The following is an 18,072-nucleotide window of genomic DNA, read 5'->3' as shown; positions in this document are numbered from 1 at the left end:
TAGTTTTCACGCAGTTTGCCATGTATAAAGAAGAATCAGACAAAACACAAGAGCTGTGGAGGGAACTGCCTGAATCTGAATCATCCTTATAGTGCCAGTGGCTCTCCTTGAGATCTTGTTGAAGGGGTTTGTTTGCCTCTGCTGTGACCTGCTTGCTTGTATATTTGAAAATAAGGCAAATTCTGACTAGGGTACCGCACGTCACTCATCCAAAGGGAGTCAAGCCATTTTAGCGCCGTCTCTGGCCTTCTCGCTGGGTGTGTGCGTGACACAGCTCTCTTGCTTCAGATTAGGAGACCGCACAAGAACGGGATGAAGCGACGCATCCTACAATGCAAGACAGGCAGCGGCACGAGAGGGCCAACTTCGGCCGGCAGCCCACCTGGCTGCAAGACTGGCACCCGGGCAAGACTGGCACCTTCGCTACGCAAAGCACCAAGGGCGCGCCAGGCCGGACGAGCCCCAGCCCCAGGCAGGCCGAGCAGCAGCGCGCAACACCGCGGGCCCGGCTGCCTGGCGCCAGCTCGGCTCTTCGGGGCCCTTCTCGTTCTCCGAGAGCGAAGAGCAGCGATGCCTCCCTCCTGGCCTCAGCGGGCCTGACGGCGGCCCCTTCTCCTGCTTTCCTTCGCGGCCGCCGGGGTGAAGCCAGGCGAGGCGGCGTCCTCGGCTGACCCGGGTTCGGGCGAGGGCGGCTCTGGCGCGCCGAGGGGAGGCGCCTCGCGACTCGGGCCGGAGCTGCTGCTGCTGCGGCCGCCGCTGCTCCAGACACCGGCGCGGGACGCTCCCTCCAGCGCACGAGCAGAAGCGAGCAGGCCGGGGAGCCACGCGAAGGCCCCAGGGGGACGTTCCTGCACCTCGCCCCGGTTGCGCGCGTCTCTCCGCCCGACCCTCCCGGCTGCGTCGAGGTGAGGCTGGAGGGGGGGCGCGGGGGAGGTTTGGCAGGCGGCGGGGGCGGGGGGGTAGGTCAATACACTGAGACAAAGGGGGTGGCGGTGCGCGGAGGGGGGGGGTCCTGGGCTTGTGCGAGAGACGTCCCCGGCCCGTCCCCCCCGGCCCGCTGCACCAATTCTTTAACCCAGCTCTTTTTCACGCGCCTTGACGCGAAGGTGGCTTTTTTGCGGGGCGTCTCTCCGCGCAGGGCCTGCATCACCCCAGCCGCTCTCAGTGGTGGTTTTAGGTGCCGTCATCACGGGGAGCCTCTGAGCACGTGCAGAGTGCACTTCGCCTCCACCTCCCTGAACGATCAACTACTGTACTCCTCCCACCTGTAATCTGCGGGGAAAGGGTTTCCCAGGTCAGGAGAGGCGAGGGCTTGCACGCAGACTGGAGATCAGCCATCACACATGCTCCGTATTTCACGCACACATTTTTTCTTCTTCAAAAAAAATGGAATTTTTGATCTATGCAGGGTACACAATGAATATTTCTGAAACTGTATATAAGATTGTTGTAATCCTGTAGGGCTTTGGAGGGTCCACCCCCAATGTAAACATGCAGAGTGGCCGGGGAAACCCAGCCAGATGGGCGGGGTATAAACAAATAATAATAATAATAATAGTGTGTATTGTTGCGGCTGCACAAGCAATATTGTATTTGGGTACAATGTTGTTGTTGTTGTTGTTGTTAGTTGCCTGTCTGACTGGGCTGTCCTAGACACTGGGCAGCTCCCAACAGAATATTAAAAACACAATAAATCATCAGACATCAAACAAATATTAAAAACACAATAAAACATCAAAAACTTCCCTTCAGATGGGCCCTGTTGCTGTAGTGCAACAGGTGTTGCCAATGGGCAGCTAGGGTACCATCAGGACAGGTATGTGGGGCAGGACTGAACAGAGTGAACAGGGGACGGCGTCCCTTACCACATTTTGAAGTAAGTGAAGCAATGTACATTTCCATCCAAAGGGTATGCACATGCAAGAGACAATTACAGTCCTGAGTCTCAACTTGCCTACTTTCCCCACTGGGTGCTCCCCAGCCTCCCACATGACATTTCAAGGGATTCTGGGGCACACCTTGAATTATGTGGGGCAGCAAAAAAATCCGGGGTTGTTGGCCTTGTAGGGTGTTGCACCTACATACATGGGTGAGATTATCAGCACGGTCCTAACCATGTCTGCTCAGAAATAAGTCCTGTTGAGTTCATTGGGGCTTACTCCCAGGTAGGCGAGGTTAGAATTGTCAGCTATGGATGTGCAAGTCTTTGAGGAAGGCTGGCAGTAAGTAGTTGCACTGCTTGTTCCACATAACGGACCTAATATAGGGGGATGTAAGAAATATCTTTCTGTTTGCTCTTGCAGTTATATTCCTGACCTTGCGCAGAACTCGGTGTAGTTCAAAAGCTTGCATACTTCCTGTATCTCCAAGTGTTATGAAGTTTCAGAGCCACCTGTTACAGATCTGGCAATTTGTGAAGATAAAGAGAGCTGTGCTAATTCTTGTATTAATTATTCAATTAAACTGACACATGACTTTAAACAGCACTATTCCCCCAATAACTATGGCACAGCTAGCTTGATTTCTTTCTTTTCCTTTCATCCGATTTCAAAACTGCTTCTTCTCTTTAACGTGCTCAGACAAAACTCTGGTTTCAGCCTCACCTCGACAGGGAAGTGTCGACACCTCACAGCCTTTCGGCTTGGTGGTGGTTAGCGGCTGTCATTCAAGCAACCTTTTACCTGTCAAAATAAAGAGAGGTGTATCTTACATAACCCAAAAGTGTGCTTTTTGTGCATCTTGTATAGTAGTTGTGTAGTAGTAGCTGTGGGTGAGCTTTGTTGTTGTGGGAGTTTTCCTGGTGTTTTTTTTTTCTTGGAACAAACTGCGCGTTCTTCCCAGCCTTCCTCCTTTGGCAGGACGGCACATGCAGTCCTGACCGCGGACTGGAATGTTCCCAGCAAATCGGGTAAATGGGAGTTCTTTGGGAGGGAGAGAACTATTATGGCGGAGTGACCTAGTTAACAGCAGTGCCTAGAAGAGGGGCAGAAGGAAGAAGGGATTTGAGGTCACTGGCTCACTCCTTCAGCCCAGGAAGAGAAATACAATGAAATCCTATGCATGTCTGCTTAGAAGTAAGCCCCATTTGAGCTCAGTGGGACTTAATCTTGAGGAGGAGGGACTGGAGACGGATTACTTCTTGATTGTTTTAGAATCTGATCTCCACCTATAACAATTGTAATCTGTGGTGGGGGTTGTTTCCTGTTCCTGTATTTTTATATACAGTATGTTCTTTTCTTTTTAAAAAATATTTTTTAATTGTTTTTTTACAAATATTTTTCCTGCATAACATCCTTTTAAACATCATTTCGAAATTTTTGGCTATCACAGCCTAAGACTTCCTTCAACTTCGACTGATGGTTTTCTAAAGTCTTACTAATTATGCATTTTGTTACTATAATTATTGCTATAAACTCAAATTTCCAATACATCTATTCAAAATAATTTATAAATTACTCCTTACAAAACTTATTTTAACCCTACAAGTGATGTCAATTGGTTACAATTGCTTTCCAAATAAATCGAAAACTTTCCTTTAGGAAAGTCTGGTCCTGCTGGTTCCGAATTTTCCCTGTTAGTCTCGCCATCTCAGCATAGTTCATCAGTTTCTCTTGCCACTCTTCTTTAGTTGGTATTTCTTCTTGTTTCCATCTTTGGGCTAATAGTATCCTTGCTGCAGTTAACGCATATACAAACCATTTTTTATCATTCTTATGAATTTCTGTACCCACCATACCCAATAGAAGGGCTTCTGGTTTTTTTTAACAAATGTATATTTCAACGTTTTTTCTATCTCATTATAAATCATTTCCCAGAAGTCCTTCACTTTCTTACATTCCCACCACATATGGTAAAAGGTACCCTTATATACAGTATGTTCAGTGTGATGTAGTGCCTAGCATTTGGGGCATAGGAGGAGACCTGGGTTCAAAATGGTCATGAAATTCACCGGGACACCTTGAGTCAGATGCACAGGCACATTATCCATGCCCAAGGGCTTTTTTTCATAGGGTTACTCAAGGGTACCCAGTACTTGCTCCTTTCACCCCCAAATGTTAAAAGTGTGGCACTTACTGTAACAAGTTCATGGTGAATACGGCACCCTTTTCCTTTTAAAAAAATCACTGCATGTAATTCAGTGTTTCCCAGCCTTGAGTCTCCAGCTGTTTACAATTCCCATCATCCCTGACTACTGGTCCTGCTAGCTAGGGATTATGGGAGTGGTAGTCCAAAAAGAGCTGGAGCCCCAAAGTTGGGGAACACCGATGTAACCTATCCATCTAATACAAGCACCCCCAAACTTCGGCCCTCCATAAGTTTTGGACTACAATTCCCATCTTTCCCGACCATTGGTCCTGTTAGCTAGGGATCATGGGAGTTGTAGGCCAAAACCTCTGGAGGGCCGCAGTTTGGGGATGCCTGATCTAATACAGGGCCGTCTTAAGCGCCCCTGGCGCCGCCCGTTTCCCAGCACGGTGGGCGGGTGGGCGCAGCTGCGCAGCGAACCAGCCGGGCAGCGGGCGGGCGCAGCTCGCGGCGCCCTCCTGGCAGGCCGGCGCCATGGTGCCCTGCGCCACCCAGCCTACACGTAGGGCCGGCCCTGATCTAATACCACTATTTTGAGGATGACCATGGAAGAAGGAGTAAAACATAGAGGGTTTTAGGGCACAGCAGGCTCACTCACTAATATCCAGCTACTTCTGTGGAGATGGATGGTTAGAAAATAAATCACCTTAACAATGAGGTTCTGCCCAGATAATTAATAATAATTTTATTATTTATACCCCACCCATCTGGCTGCATTTCCCCAGCCACTCTGGGTGGCTTACAGCGCATAAGAATGGTTAAACATTAGACACTCCCATGTATGTTGGTGGTACTGCCTTGTATGTGGTACCCCCCCCCCCAAAAAAAATAGGTATGTGTGGGCCAGGGCAAAGTTTCTATAAAAGGAGGAAGAGCTGTAGCTCAGTGGCAGAGCACGTCCTTTGCAGGCACAAAGACCCCAGGCCCATCCCTAGCATTTCCAGGTTGGATTGGGAAAAGATTCCTGGCTCAAACCTTGGGAAGCTGCTGCCAGTCAGTGTAGACAGTATTGTGCAAGATGGAGCCATGGTCTGACTCTATATAAGGGCAGTTTCCTGTCTTCCATGTATCATCCACCTGGAAAAATGGCATTTCTCTCCTGTAGGTCTCAGACGCTGGATTGTCCTTGCTTACAAACAGCCTTGATCTAAAACAACTACAGGCCACGTAACAAAAAACAGGGACCAGACCCAGCAATAAAGCCAAATGCCAATTATAACTCCCTATCCACTCTGGGGACCCAGGTGGCGCTGTGGTTAAACCACTGAGCATAGGGCTTGCTGATCAGAAGGTCAGCGGTCCGAATCCCTGTGACGGGGTGAGCTCCCGTTGCTTGGTCCCAGCTCCTGCCAACCTAGCAGTTCGAAAGCACGTCAAAATGCAAGTAGATAAATAGGAACCACTACAGCGGGAAGGTAAACGGTGCTTCCGTGTGCTGCTCTGGTTTGCCAGAAGCGGCTTTGTCATGCTGGCCACATGACCTGGAAGCTATACGCCGGCTCCCTCGGCCAATAATGCGAGATGAGCACGCAACCCCAGAGTCGGTCACGACTGGACCTAATGGTCAGGGGTCCCTTTACCTTTTTTATCCACTCTGGCAACACCATTAAAAATATTTGGGAAGGGCTGCAGCTAGGTGGGAGAGCTCATGTTTTGCAGGCCACCCCCCAGCATCTCCAGGTAGAACTGGGGGGGGGGGAATACTCCTGCCGGTTGCAACCCTGGACAGCAACTGCTAATTCTGAGCTGCAGGGAGCAATCATCCGATTTGTCTGATGCTCCTTATGATGTGGCCATGAGACTACACAAGCTCCCCCCCCAAAAAAAATAATCAATCTGTTAAATCCCATCCAGACTACCTTTTGTGCCACATTTCTAGGCACCCGTCCAGGCTTTAAAACTCCATGTCCGAGTGGTGGTGTTTTTTGTTTTTTGTTTGTCCCGGCACTTTCCCCAGGAAAACCCACATGTTACTGCTGAATCAGAGCAAAGGACAATTGGGTTTTCCACAGACCTGTGATAAGCATGGCACAAAAGGAAGTCTGGATGAGCCCCAAAGTCGCCACTGACTTGCTTCAAATTTTGGGCGTAACATCAGCTTCTGCCTCTGCCCTTTAAAAGTTCACCCTTTTTTAACAGTAATACTCAGCGCTTACATTACATTGGCACCCTCTGACCACGTCACATGTGTTCCCTTGTGGTTCTTCTAACAACTACATAAGGTAGACATGGGTTTTTATCTCCAGAATGCAGATGGATGAGCTCTTGGCGGGCGCAAGATTCAAACTGGGGACGTCTTGATTTTGCAGCTCAGTCTCTTAGTATTGCCAAGTATTTCTCCAGCGCAGGAGATATTGGTGTGTTTGAACTCCTGCTTCTCAAGTCTTTTTTGGATCTCAGCGACCCATCTCTGAAAACAAATCATAAATAGCAGTCTGCCTTATTACATGACTGTTGTAAGGATAAATGTGGAATGCGTAGCTAAAAACAGCTTTAGGAATGACTAATAATATTGACATTTCCAGCCACTTTGGCACTGCCTTACATACGTGTGGGTTTGTTCGAACACTAAGCAACCTCTTGGCAATGTTAACTCTTGCTGTGATTCTGGGCACAGGGAAACCTGCAGAGGTCATGGTTGGACCTGTGAAAAGGTTCCTTCTGCCCCGAGGTCCTCTTTATTTCCCAGGTGCACACACTGAGAGAAAACAGCCCTCAATGCTAGCTCTCAATCACTTGCTCTCCGGATTATAGATATAGAAAGACAGAAGGATTTGAGTAAAGTACCTCACTTTCTCTGCTTTGTAAAAAGCAGAGACATCACCTTGCCGACAAAGGTCCGTATAGTTAAAGCTATGGTTTTCCCAGTATTGATGTATGGAAGTGAGAGCTGGACCATAAAGAAGGCTGATCGCCAAAGAATTGATGCTTTTGAATTATGGTGCTGGAGGAGACTCTTGAGAGTCCCATGGACTGCAAGAAGATCAAACCTATCCATTCTGAAGGAAATCAGCCCTGAGTGCTCCCTGGAAGGACAGATCGTGAAGCTGAGGCTCCAATACTTTGGCCACCTCATGAGAAGAGAAGAATCCTTGGAAAAGACCCTGATGTTGGGAAAGATTGAGGGCACTAGGAGAAGGGGACGTCAGAGGACAAGATGGTTGGACAGTGTTCTTGAAGCTACGAACATGAGTTTGACCAAACTGCAGGAGGCAGTGCAAGACAGGAGTGCCTGGCGTGCTATGGTCCATGGGGTCACGAAGAGTCGGACACGACTAAACGACTAAACAACAACCTCACTTTCTAATTGAGGAGGAAAGGAGATACTTGGCCCGCCCAGCCAGATATTTATTCCACCTGGAAATACCCTCTCATAGAAGAGCATTCACTTTGGCCCGTAACCGCATAATGCCTTCAACAGTTCTCCAGGGGAAGTACAAACGGATCCCTTTATGTGAGAGATGCTGCCTGTGCGGATCAGGAGAAATGGAATCTATCGGCCATATACTTTTGCGATGCTGCTTCTACGAGGAGGTGCGAGGCGAGCTTATCCACACTATACTGGCAGAGCTACCTGGACGCTCGGATAATTTCTATATAGAGTGGCTTCTTTCTGACGCTAACTCTAATGTGTCAGCGGAGGTAGCCAAATTCTGTGCTAGAGTCATGAAAATTCGGCCTAATCTAATTAGCAGTGTCCAAATATCTTCAGAACATCTTCAGGACTAGCTAAAGAGGACCCAGTGTTATTAATTGCTGTAGTCTACCTCCCTAAGTAGTAACACTCCTTTTAATCAGTTTTCTTTCAAACAGTTGTTAAAGCCTATATTTATTGCCTATTTTTTAGATTATTACTGTTTTTCTTTTATTGTTTTATGTATTGCATATTTATGTGTGCTGGTCAAGAACCGTAATCAATCAATCAATCAATCAATCACTTGCTCTCCTTTCTTCCCACCCCACAGACTTTGAGGGAATGGACCTGCCCCTGGAGGACCCTCCAGCCCAGCCTCAACCGGAGCTTCCACAGCCGCTTCCACCAGCCCAGGTGTGTGAGCTGCGCACTGCGGTGTCTTGCTTTGCTGAGGAGACTGTCTCGCTGCTCTCGGTCAACGGCCTGCTAAGCCACTCCCTGCTCAGAACAGGAGGCAACGCTGGGCCGCAGCAAAGGGAGCCAGGGGGCTCCTCCAGCACGGCCCGGCGCAAGCGGGAATTCACCCCGGACGACAAGAAAGATGACGGCTACTGGGACAAGAGGAAGAAGAACAACGAGGCGGCCAAGCGCTCTCGGGAGAAGCGGCGGGTCAGCGACCTGGCGCTGGAGGGCCGGGTGCTGGCGCTGCTGGAGGAGAACGCCCGCCTCAAGGCGGAGCTCCTGGCCCTCAAGTTCCGCTTTGGCTTGATTCGGGATCCGGCTGAGCCTCACCAGCCCGTGATTGCTCTTGCCACCGAGATCCACCACCCACCAGCCCCACCCCAGCACTACCCTGTGGCTCCTGACGCAGCACCCCACTATGCTTGCCCTTTCCGCCCAGAGCCAGCCACCAGCTCTGAGGATTCTGGCTTCTCCACGCCAGGCAGTTCCAGCATGGGCAGCCCTGTCTTTTTCGAGGAGCGCGACAGGGCAGAGGAAGGGGTTGCCTACGACGGGCACTGCCTGGTGCCCGATGCCCCGAGCGAGGGAGCTGACGTGGGTCGGGTTGGCCGTTATGAGTCCGGGGAGAGTGTCAAAGGCCTCCCCCACAAGCTGCGCTTCAAAATGGCCGGGGGGGCAGAGGAGACAGGCGGGGAGCAATCTGGACCTTACACGTCATCTCCACCGGTAGGAACCTGGAGGGCCCCAGCTGCACGGGAGGAGCAGAGGAATGTCGCCGGCCCTGTGGGCACAATGGCCTTTGAGAATTGCTGTGAGGTGGAGGCTCCCGGCGCCCAGCTGCCCGCCCCGCTGGGGCCTGAGTACCAGGCGGAAAACAGCACCTTGCGAAACCAGCTGGCATCACTTTCAGCTGAAGTGGCTCAGCTGAAAAAGCTCTTCGCTGAACAGATCCTGATCAAGATGAACTGAGCTGGGGGTGGGCGGAGTGCAAGACTGAAGGGTGGCATCGTAGGGGTTAATCTCCCCCTCCCCATCTCCAGAACTATATATATATATAAATGGGTATTCTGTGTTTGTATAGAATTTGGCCCTGTGTGGTCAGTTTTCATCTGTTTAAATTAATTCAAGCAACAGCCAACAGCCCTCCTTTAGAATATGTGTTCCTCATCGCCGTGGCCCTGTCTTAGTGACTTTCAAATTTCCTTACGTTCAGGGAACCTTTATCTTCTAGCTGCATGACCTTCTCTTGTCCCCATCCCTTGTGCATTTCGGAAGATTCTGGGAGGTGTTTTTAGGTGACGAACACTCAGCTTTTGGGCAGCAAATGCCCGTTCTGTGTTGAGGAAGTTCGAGGGGGGCGGGACATGGCCATCGGTCCTTCCAAGAATTTCATCAGCCACTTGCCTGTCTTTTTATTTGAGGGACCTCAACAAGCTTCCAGGGTTCTGGAGAACAGTTTGGGAGACAAGCATGAGAATGACCACCCCAGTGCATCTTATCTAGTTCTGACTCCCTAGTTGTTTCCTCAACCACAATGGGGATCTCATCTGGACCGTACGCTTCAAAAGAATCCTGGGAACCGGAAGAGGGATAATAATAATATTCCTTCCAACAGAAAAATAAAACACAGTAATCTATTAAACATTAAAAGCCTCCCTGAACAGGGCTGCCTTCAGATGTCTTCTAAAAGTCTGGTACTGTAGTTGTTTTCCTCTTTGACATCTGTTGGGAGGGCGTTCCACAGGGCAGGCGCCACCACCGAGAAGGCCCTCTGTTAAACCACTTGGGGAATTGTAGATCTGCTTTAAGCGATTAGTGCACCCCTGTTTGGTGGTGGTGGTGGTTTTTGCTAGGTTGGAAAACTGAAGTAGACCAGGTGAGTTCCCAGATGTCTGTGGGTGTTGATATCCCTTTCAGAAACTGCCAGCCCAAGAACCTGACCTGGTGAACGAATGAGAGGAAATGGGCTGAAAGCCTGGGGTGAAGGAGAGGCATCCGCTGGGACAACAATTCCATTCCTTGTACCTTTCCTTGCCTCTTTCATTTCTTCCCCTAGTGCCGCCTGGAAGCCAAACCCTCTGACCACCCTTACTGTGGACACTTTGCGATGGAGGACAGGCACTTTGCACATGCTTAAAACAGCTCTCCTTTTGATTCTTTGGTCATGCTTCAGTGTGGAACCCTGCCACTGAGAACGTTCAGATTTCGGTTGATTTTAACCGTCTACTTTCTAAACTAATCATTTTGGTGATTTAAATAAATCTGTGTATTGCCATGATCTAATAATGAGCTCGGGTTTTTTTTCTTTTTTTGAGAAAAAACGCAACTTTTAAAAATAAGGAAAAGTTACCACACATCTATAGAAGGGAAGACTCTTGCTTTTTCATTCCTTGTCGCAGCAAACGCCAGAATCAAAAGAGGCTCCTGAAATAAACATAACAGGAAAGAAGCATAAGAACTCGTGGCCTTCCTGAGGCCTATTGGCCCCTGCCAACCTAAATATTTCCCTCAGTATTCTGAAAAAGTAATATTCAGAAGTGTGTGTGTGGGGGGGGGGGTGCGCGCTCAGACACGGAGCTTTAAATCACGGACGGTGTCTGGAAAGAACAGCAGAAAGGTGAATGGGCATCAGCCTGAGATGGCAGTTTAGAGTACCACTTCAGATTGCTGGAGGTGTGTCATTTCTTATACGGCGAGTATATCCCAAACTCTATATTTTAACTGGAAAAGTTGGGGGTCGTCTTATACACCCAGTCGTCTTATATGCCGGACTATACGGGTACTTCCATTTTTTGTTCTTAAATTCCACACAAGTAGCAGGGAATGCCTAGCACATGAAAATTGCGGCCCAGCTTGCTCCCTGTCCTGTTTCCGGCTTTGACCTCGAGTGTTTGTGTAGGAAGTACTGAAAAATGTGATCTCCCAGCTGCAGAGTAAATTTCCTATGATCATGCTGCTACATACACAGGCCACGTTTGCATTAGAGGAGTGCCAACTGGATTTTCTGCTTCTGGGGTCAAACTAGATGTGACTTCAAGCACATTTTAAAATCATTGCTTGCAGCTGGCCCAGTCCCAGGTTAACCCTTTCCCTCCCGCGCCATTCCCCCCCACCCCCCCGGCAATAATTTGCTATACACACAGTTTGTTTTGGCCTAAGTTGTTAAGCCAAGATCAGCGTAAATAGCTTTCTGGGTGTGTGCGTCAGTGGAAAGATGACACGGGGGGGGGGGGAAGAGCCCACTCCAACCAATCCATGTAAAAGGTCTTGCATAGGCAACATCCTGGGCAAGAAAAATTGGCAGGTGCATTAAAGGCCACCGGCAGCCTCCGCAGGTGGTAGTGGCACGAGACTGGGCAAGCTTCTTCTTCTTCATCATCATCATCAATTTCATTTCCATACCACTCTTATTTTTAAGGGGAAAAAATCTCAAAGCGGTTTACAACCTAAATTAAAACATCAAATAGAACAATCCATAATAAAACATTACCGGGGGGGAATGAAAATTAAACATACAAAGCAACACAATTAACAGGAAATTAAAATATCCTAAAGATTTCAACTTAAAACATTTGCAAAGGAGGTCAACTGCAGAATACACATTTAGCAGAGCAAAGTTACCGTACTATTCCGGGTATAACATGCCCCCGTGTATAACACTCCCACTATTTTGGGGGACTCCAATTTAAGAAAATGGGCCAGAATTGTGGAGCATTTTTTGCGGTGGGGGGTTGGGGAATGCAGTAAATCACTAACACCACTGTATTAAAGTTGATTACTTTAGTCAGAGAAAAGCAAAAATTACGGTAATATAACGGGTGACACCTGTTCACTTCTCCACCAATTCCTTTTTTAAATAGACATTTATGTTATGCTATATTGATATACTGTTGACTCCCAAAGTAGGAAACCATATATTCAGGCATAGAATTGGCTCCAGTTCTAAAACGGGTTAGGAATAGGATCTGACCAGCATACCTCCCAACATTCATCAGATGAAAATAGGGGCATTTCTCACTCCCCCAAAACTTGACACCCTCGACCCTGTTTTTTTTGTTCCGACTCCCAACTCCCAATTTGATTTTTGCTAGAGCTACAAAAACAAAACAAAACAAAAAACCACACACCCACCAATTATTTTTTTTTAAGGGGCAAGATTAGACGCGGATGCACAAAGCATTTTTTGTTTGTTTAAATCAAGACTCCTTGTGCTCCGCTCCCCATTTCTTATTGCTCAGGGCGGCCTTGTCCTTTGTCTATATATATACAGTCTTACCTTGGCTCCCGAATGCCTTGAGAGTCAAACGTTCCGGTTCCCGAACGATCAGAAAACGGAAGTGTGTGTGTTCTGGTTTTTGAACGTGGCTTCCTCGGCTTCCGATTGGCTGCAGCCAATCAGAATCCGTGCTTTGGTTTCCGAATGTTTCGGAAGTTGGACAGACTTCCAGAATGGATTCCGTTCGACTTCTGACTGTACCTCAGAGAAAGTGCATTACACGGGGCTGCAGCCTCTCTCCCTCCTCACCTGCTCTCCAGCAGCCGCCACGAGCTGCCCAAGAGAGGAGGCTGGCAGTGGCAGACACGGGGCGCTCCCTCGCAGTCCCTACTGCCATCGCTCAGGGCAAGGGCCAGCTCACCCTCCACCCTGAGCTCACAGCTGGCGGCGTTGGCAGGGGAAATAGGGACATTCTGGGATCAAATCAGAAGCCGAGACAGCTTTCATAATTCCGGGACTGTCCCTGGAAAATCGGGATACTGTACTTGAAGGGTCTGGACCAGTGGGCAGGAGTCCAAATCCTGCACCCTCACAGGCCTTCCTAACAGGTGGGCAGAACCTCCCACCTGCCGATCATCTGGTGTCCGGTCACACAAGAAACCTACCTTATAAGTGAGGTTCAAGGCAAGCCACTCCCACAGAGGAGGAACCCAGCTCTTGAATTACGAGTTTTTTGCATGACTCTACCCCCCCCCCTACGAATCCATAGTTGACCTGATCCAGTGAGGCCAAATGGGTGCCATGGACACAGTTCTTACAGTTGCCCACGTCTGTGTGCATCTAGCCCCAGTCAGAAAATTGGTGATATCGTGGGTTATATGTTCAGGAGGAGTAGCAGAGATCCAGGTTTGGGAACAGATCGCTTGCTTGCTTGCTCCCCACCCCCCACCCCGCCCCAGTTTCTAGTTGCTTAGACCAGCAAGCAAGCTGGAAGTGTGTATATAGATCATGGTTAAAGATCTGCTTTGTGGTGGCCTGTTGCTGTGAGATCATCCCTCTGCAACTCTCTTCTTTGCGCAGATCTGGGAGGTAACACCCAGGCTGAATCTTCACCTGAAATTTCACAGATAACATATTCAAGGCCCACCACCTGTAGGCTTCAGCCCTGATTCATGCAGGGAAATGCCAAGGTATTACCCATTAGTGCCAGAGAAGTGGAGTTATTTGGCAACGTTCATGTCAGAGAAGGTGTCAGAGAATAGGAACGCCCAACCCCGTCAACAAAGAATTAAGGAGGAAACCCTACTGCCAACGCCTGGATATCCTTTTTGTGCAAGCATAGGCTTTATTTATTTACAAGGGACCCAGGTGGCGCTGTGGGTTAAACCACAGAGTCTAGGGCTTGCTGATCAGAAGGTCGGCTGTTCGAATCCCTGCAATGGGGTGAGCTCCTGTTGCTCGGTCCCAGCTCCTGCCCACCTAGCAGTTCAAAAGCACATCAAAGTGCAAGTAGATAAATAGGGACCGCTCCGGCGGGAAGGTAAACGGTGTTTCCGTGCGCTGCTCTGGTTCGCCAGAAGCAGCTTTGTCATGCTGGCCACATGACCTGGAAGCTGTCTGCGAAAAAACGCTGGCTCCTTCGGCCTATAGAGCGAGATGAGCATTGCAACCCCAGAGTCGGACACGACTGGACCTGATGGTCAGGGGCCCCTTTACCTTTTAGGCTTTATTTATAACTGGCTGCCATTCTGACAAATATAAGAGTCAGGTACAACAGCAGACAAGACTTGCGACTTTCCTTCAGGATGGATTGCATTGCAGGCAAATCCTTTAGGAATTGGAAACTGGAGCCTCCTGGACCCACCCCCAAGCCTTCTAAGGAGTGCCCCCTGACCCTCTCCCATTTGCCAAGCACAAGGCAAAATGAAAGGTGTACAGAGAAAAGTCGCATCTACTGCAACAGAAGCTGCTAGGAAGGAGAGGGATTCTGGGTGGAGAAACCGGCCTGAGACTCCCTTTACCAAACTAGTTGCTGACTAGTTTACAGAAAGGGTGCCGCCATGCGAATTTCCAGCAGAGGGCACAGGAGTCAGCAAATATTGGCGGAGCCCTGCTTCACAGATCTTTTCTTTGTAAGGCTGGGAAAAGTGGCAGCTCCTGGTTCTGTAAAGATTAGAAGCCTGCAGCCCAATATTTGCCTGTTTGTTTCAAAGCCGTATTGTGAACCTCAAGCCCCACCTTTTGCATGAAGCCCTTTTGACACACAACCTACTCATTCCCATGCCCTTCTGTAACGCAGCCTGTAATGAGGCACTTTGCAACTAAAACAACTGCATATAGCTTCGCTGCTTTACCGCCCCACCCCCCGCGCTTCCCCTGTGGAAAATTTAAATTGTAAGCTCCTCAGGGCAGGGAACTGCCCTCCTGTACTCTGCAATATACCATGCACACTGATGGCACTGTACAAACAAATTTCCATCTCAGTTTGACTCGCCCTTGTCCTGTCTTCCTCTCCTCCCCTCCACCAAAAAAAGAAATCTCATTTTATGGTGTACATCCCATACCCTCCAACATTTCTCTGATGAAAACAGGGACATTCCCATTCCATAAGGATAATGTTACTATTTATACCCCACACATCTTACTGGCTTGCCCCAGCCACTCTGGGCAGCTTCCAACATATTTTAAAATATAATGTTAAACATTAAACATTAAAAAAAACTTCCGTATACAAGATTGCCTTTGGACAGCTTGGGGGTTAGATAACTCCATACCCTCCAAGATTTCTCCAATGAAAATAGGGACATTCTAAGGAAAAGTGGGACATTCTGGGATCAAATCAGAAAAGGCTTCACTAAGTCAGGGACGCCCCTGGAAAATAGGGACACTTGGAGGGTCTGACATCCCTTTCTGTGCCTAAGATCTGCTTTGATTTCAACCCTTTCTCATCAAACCCTCTTCCTTCAGCTCCCTGCTTCCATCACTTCTCTCCCCTTTCGCTCCCCACAAGCAGGGCCAACCCTACCATGGGGGCAATCACTTCCAGTGGGAAATTCTGGTGGAGAGGCAGTGGTGGCCTCTTCTCCCCTATCAGAGATCAGACCTGTCATGCAACCCCTAAACTAGCCGTCTGCCCTCATGGGTGGCTGAGGGCCACGGCCAGTGCTGTTCTGCTTTTGGGATGGGTTGTGTGCATTGTCCCTCACTTCAGGCAGCAAAATGCCCTGGGTCAGCCCTGCCTCACAGCCCAAGACTTCACCTAATTGCCACCTTCTTATAGCAAACCTTTCCCCCTCTCCTTGGCCCATGCAATCCATGGCCTCTGCTTCCAGAGTCTCCTTCCCACTCAGGTTCTGAGTTCTTAGGCTTCCCTTCCTGCAGGCTTCACTCAGCTGTTGTTGTCACCATAATACAGTAACATTATTTTATATTCTCAAAAACGGTGAAACACATCAGCACCTGGTTCTTTTTTACAGTCGCAGCTCCTTGAGCACCTGATCCAACGACATCTGCAAAACTTCCCCTGCATTCCAACTCCAGAGATGTGATAAGTAGAAGATTACGAGGTCAACACCAGTCCCAGCTGCTTCCTCCTCAGCTTCCTGTTTTGTTTAGCATCCAACTTGATGAAGAGTTCTGAGTAACTCGAATGCTTGCTTGCTATTTTGTGAAGTATAACTGACTTTATAACCTAGGTGGCGCTGTGGGTTAAACCACAGAGTCTAGGGCTTGCTGATCAGAAGGTTGGCGGTTCGAATCCCTGCAATGGGGTGAGCTCCCGTTGCTCGGTCCCAGCTCCTGCCCACCTAGCAGTTCGAAAGCACATCAAAGTGCAAGTAGATAAATAGGGACCGCTCTGGCGGGAAGGTAAACGGCGTTTCCGTGCGCTGCTCTGGTTTGCCAGAAGCAGCTTTGTTATGCTGGCCACATGACCTGGAAGCTGTCTGCAGACAAACGCTGGCTCCCTCGGCCTATAGAGCAAGATGAGCGCCGCAACCCCAGAGTCGGACACGACTGGACCTGATGGTCAGGGGCCCCTTTACCTTTTAACATGGTTGCCACCACCAAAGGATTTGCTCCAGTGTGCCTGGAACAGAGTCAGGAGAACTTCCTGGGGATGGGCGTGGGGATGGGTGGGTGGGGGTCTCACCAGGCTGCTAAGAGGAGTCCAGGAACAAGCAGGCATAGCGGCAGCAGGACAATCTGCAGAGCAGGTCCATTTGTTCTTCACCTGGTCCTGCTCTGCCATGCTGTGCCTTGCAGGTGAGGAGGACACTAGAAAAACATAGTCAACATCCCACTACTGTACTTTGAGTGACAGCCTGGCTGGGTAGCTTGGCTCTTCAAGGGGAGGGGGTGTTTCTGGCCAACCTGGGCAATGACAACCTCAGAAAGGGTGACAAAGGGCAGTTCACCCTTGAGGGTGTCATGAAGACCATCCCATTAACATCTCTCCTGGGAGTTCCCCCCCCCCCCGCTTCCTTTTTCGGATGTTGCAGTTGATGGGAGATCTGCTGCTTGAGAAGTTGGCGATTGTCTTTGGTTGGAGCCCAGTTATGTTCCTCCGAGAGAGGATATGGGTTTCCAGAGGGCCCTGCAAACTATTCCAGCAGAAAATGCCGAAGCCCTGGCTGAACTGTGGAATGCAGAACTGAGCTGCGAGGCAGTTGAAACCATTGCTCCGAAGCGGCTATCCTTTCCTTGCCTGGCAATGCTCAGAAAGCTCTTTGATCTGCCCCAGAGCTGAGAGCGAGGAAGCAGGTTGGGAAACAGCCTGAGCTCAGGTAGAGGAAAATTCACTGTGAACAAAACCATTCACTGGTATGCGCTCATGTTCAAGTCTGCTCAGTAGCAATGGAGGTGGTGGAAAAAACCCTTCTCCTCCACCCCCATTAAATCCTCTTTAAGCCATCCAGTTGGACCTTTGAGCCGCGTGCCTGACATACATTTTGAGGATAAAACTACTTGTGCATGCTGGGAATTGAACCCCACTGTTTCAACAGGTGAGAGTTGGGTGTGGGATCCAGTGCGCTCTCTCCTCTCTGGTTTTACTGGGATGAATTTCATTAGCGAAGCCTAAGGACGAAGTGCTGGGTCAGGTTTGCGCAGTTACTTGTATACTGGATCCTTGCCTCTTGTGGATTATTACAACCAGCCAAGACAGGGCAGGCGGCTGAGCCAGCAGACTCAGTGTCTCCTTGTAGGAGGGGGAGGTGATAAGACCACTTCTAAAGAAACCCTCCCTGGACCTGGAAGACCTTTCCCCCCCTTTTAATAATTTTTTTTTAGTTTTTTTTCAGATTTTGAAATTGACAAACCGTCATCAAACAACCAAAATAAAGAGAGGAAACCCAAAGAATCTCCTGGACTTCCCTCCTCCCCTTTGTGGGTCCTTATAATGTATTAACCTTTTCCTCCTGCATCTTGTCTATTAATCCAAATCTATTAAATCTCCATTATAACCAAAAATCAACACTAAGATACAAGTGTTATTCAAATCCTACTAATAATTCTAATTGTTTACAATGGTTTTTAAGGTAAGCTATGTATTTCCCCCATTCCTTATTAAAATTTTGGTCTTCCCGATTTCTGATTCTTTCGGTCATTTTTGCAATTTTCGCATAGTCCATCAACATAATCTGCCATTCTTCTCTGGTAGGGACTCTGTCTTCTT

The 18,072-nt window shown here is 49.0% G+C and overlaps 1 protein-coding gene across 1 annotated transcript; it reads left to right on the top strand.

Annotated features, from left to right (window-relative positions):
• The first annotated feature begins 763 nt into the window (after positions 1-763).
• Positions 764-10,460, top strand: LOC118075448 (uncharacterized). Its single transcript, XM_035097426.3, has 2 exons — positions 764-905; positions 8,052-10,460. Exon 2 carries the CDS (start codon positions 8,063-8,065, stop codon positions 9,149-9,151), a length of 1,089 nt encoding a protein of 362 aa, XP_034953317.1. The 5' UTR covers positions 764-905; positions 8,052-8,062; the 3' UTR covers positions 9,152-10,460.
• The last annotated feature ends 7,612 nt before the right edge of the window (positions 10,461-18,072 follow it).

The sequence above is a fragment of the Zootoca vivipara genome, chromosome 15, assembly GCF_965207765.1.
Source record: "Zootoca vivipara chromosome 15, rZooViv2.hap1.1, whole genome shotgun sequence".
Lineage (NCBI taxonomy): Eukaryota > Metazoa > Chordata > Lepidosauria > Squamata > Lacertidae > Zootoca > Zootoca vivipara.
Note: the sequence above shows the minus strand (reverse complement) of the source record. Positions and strands in the feature narration are given on the sequence as shown.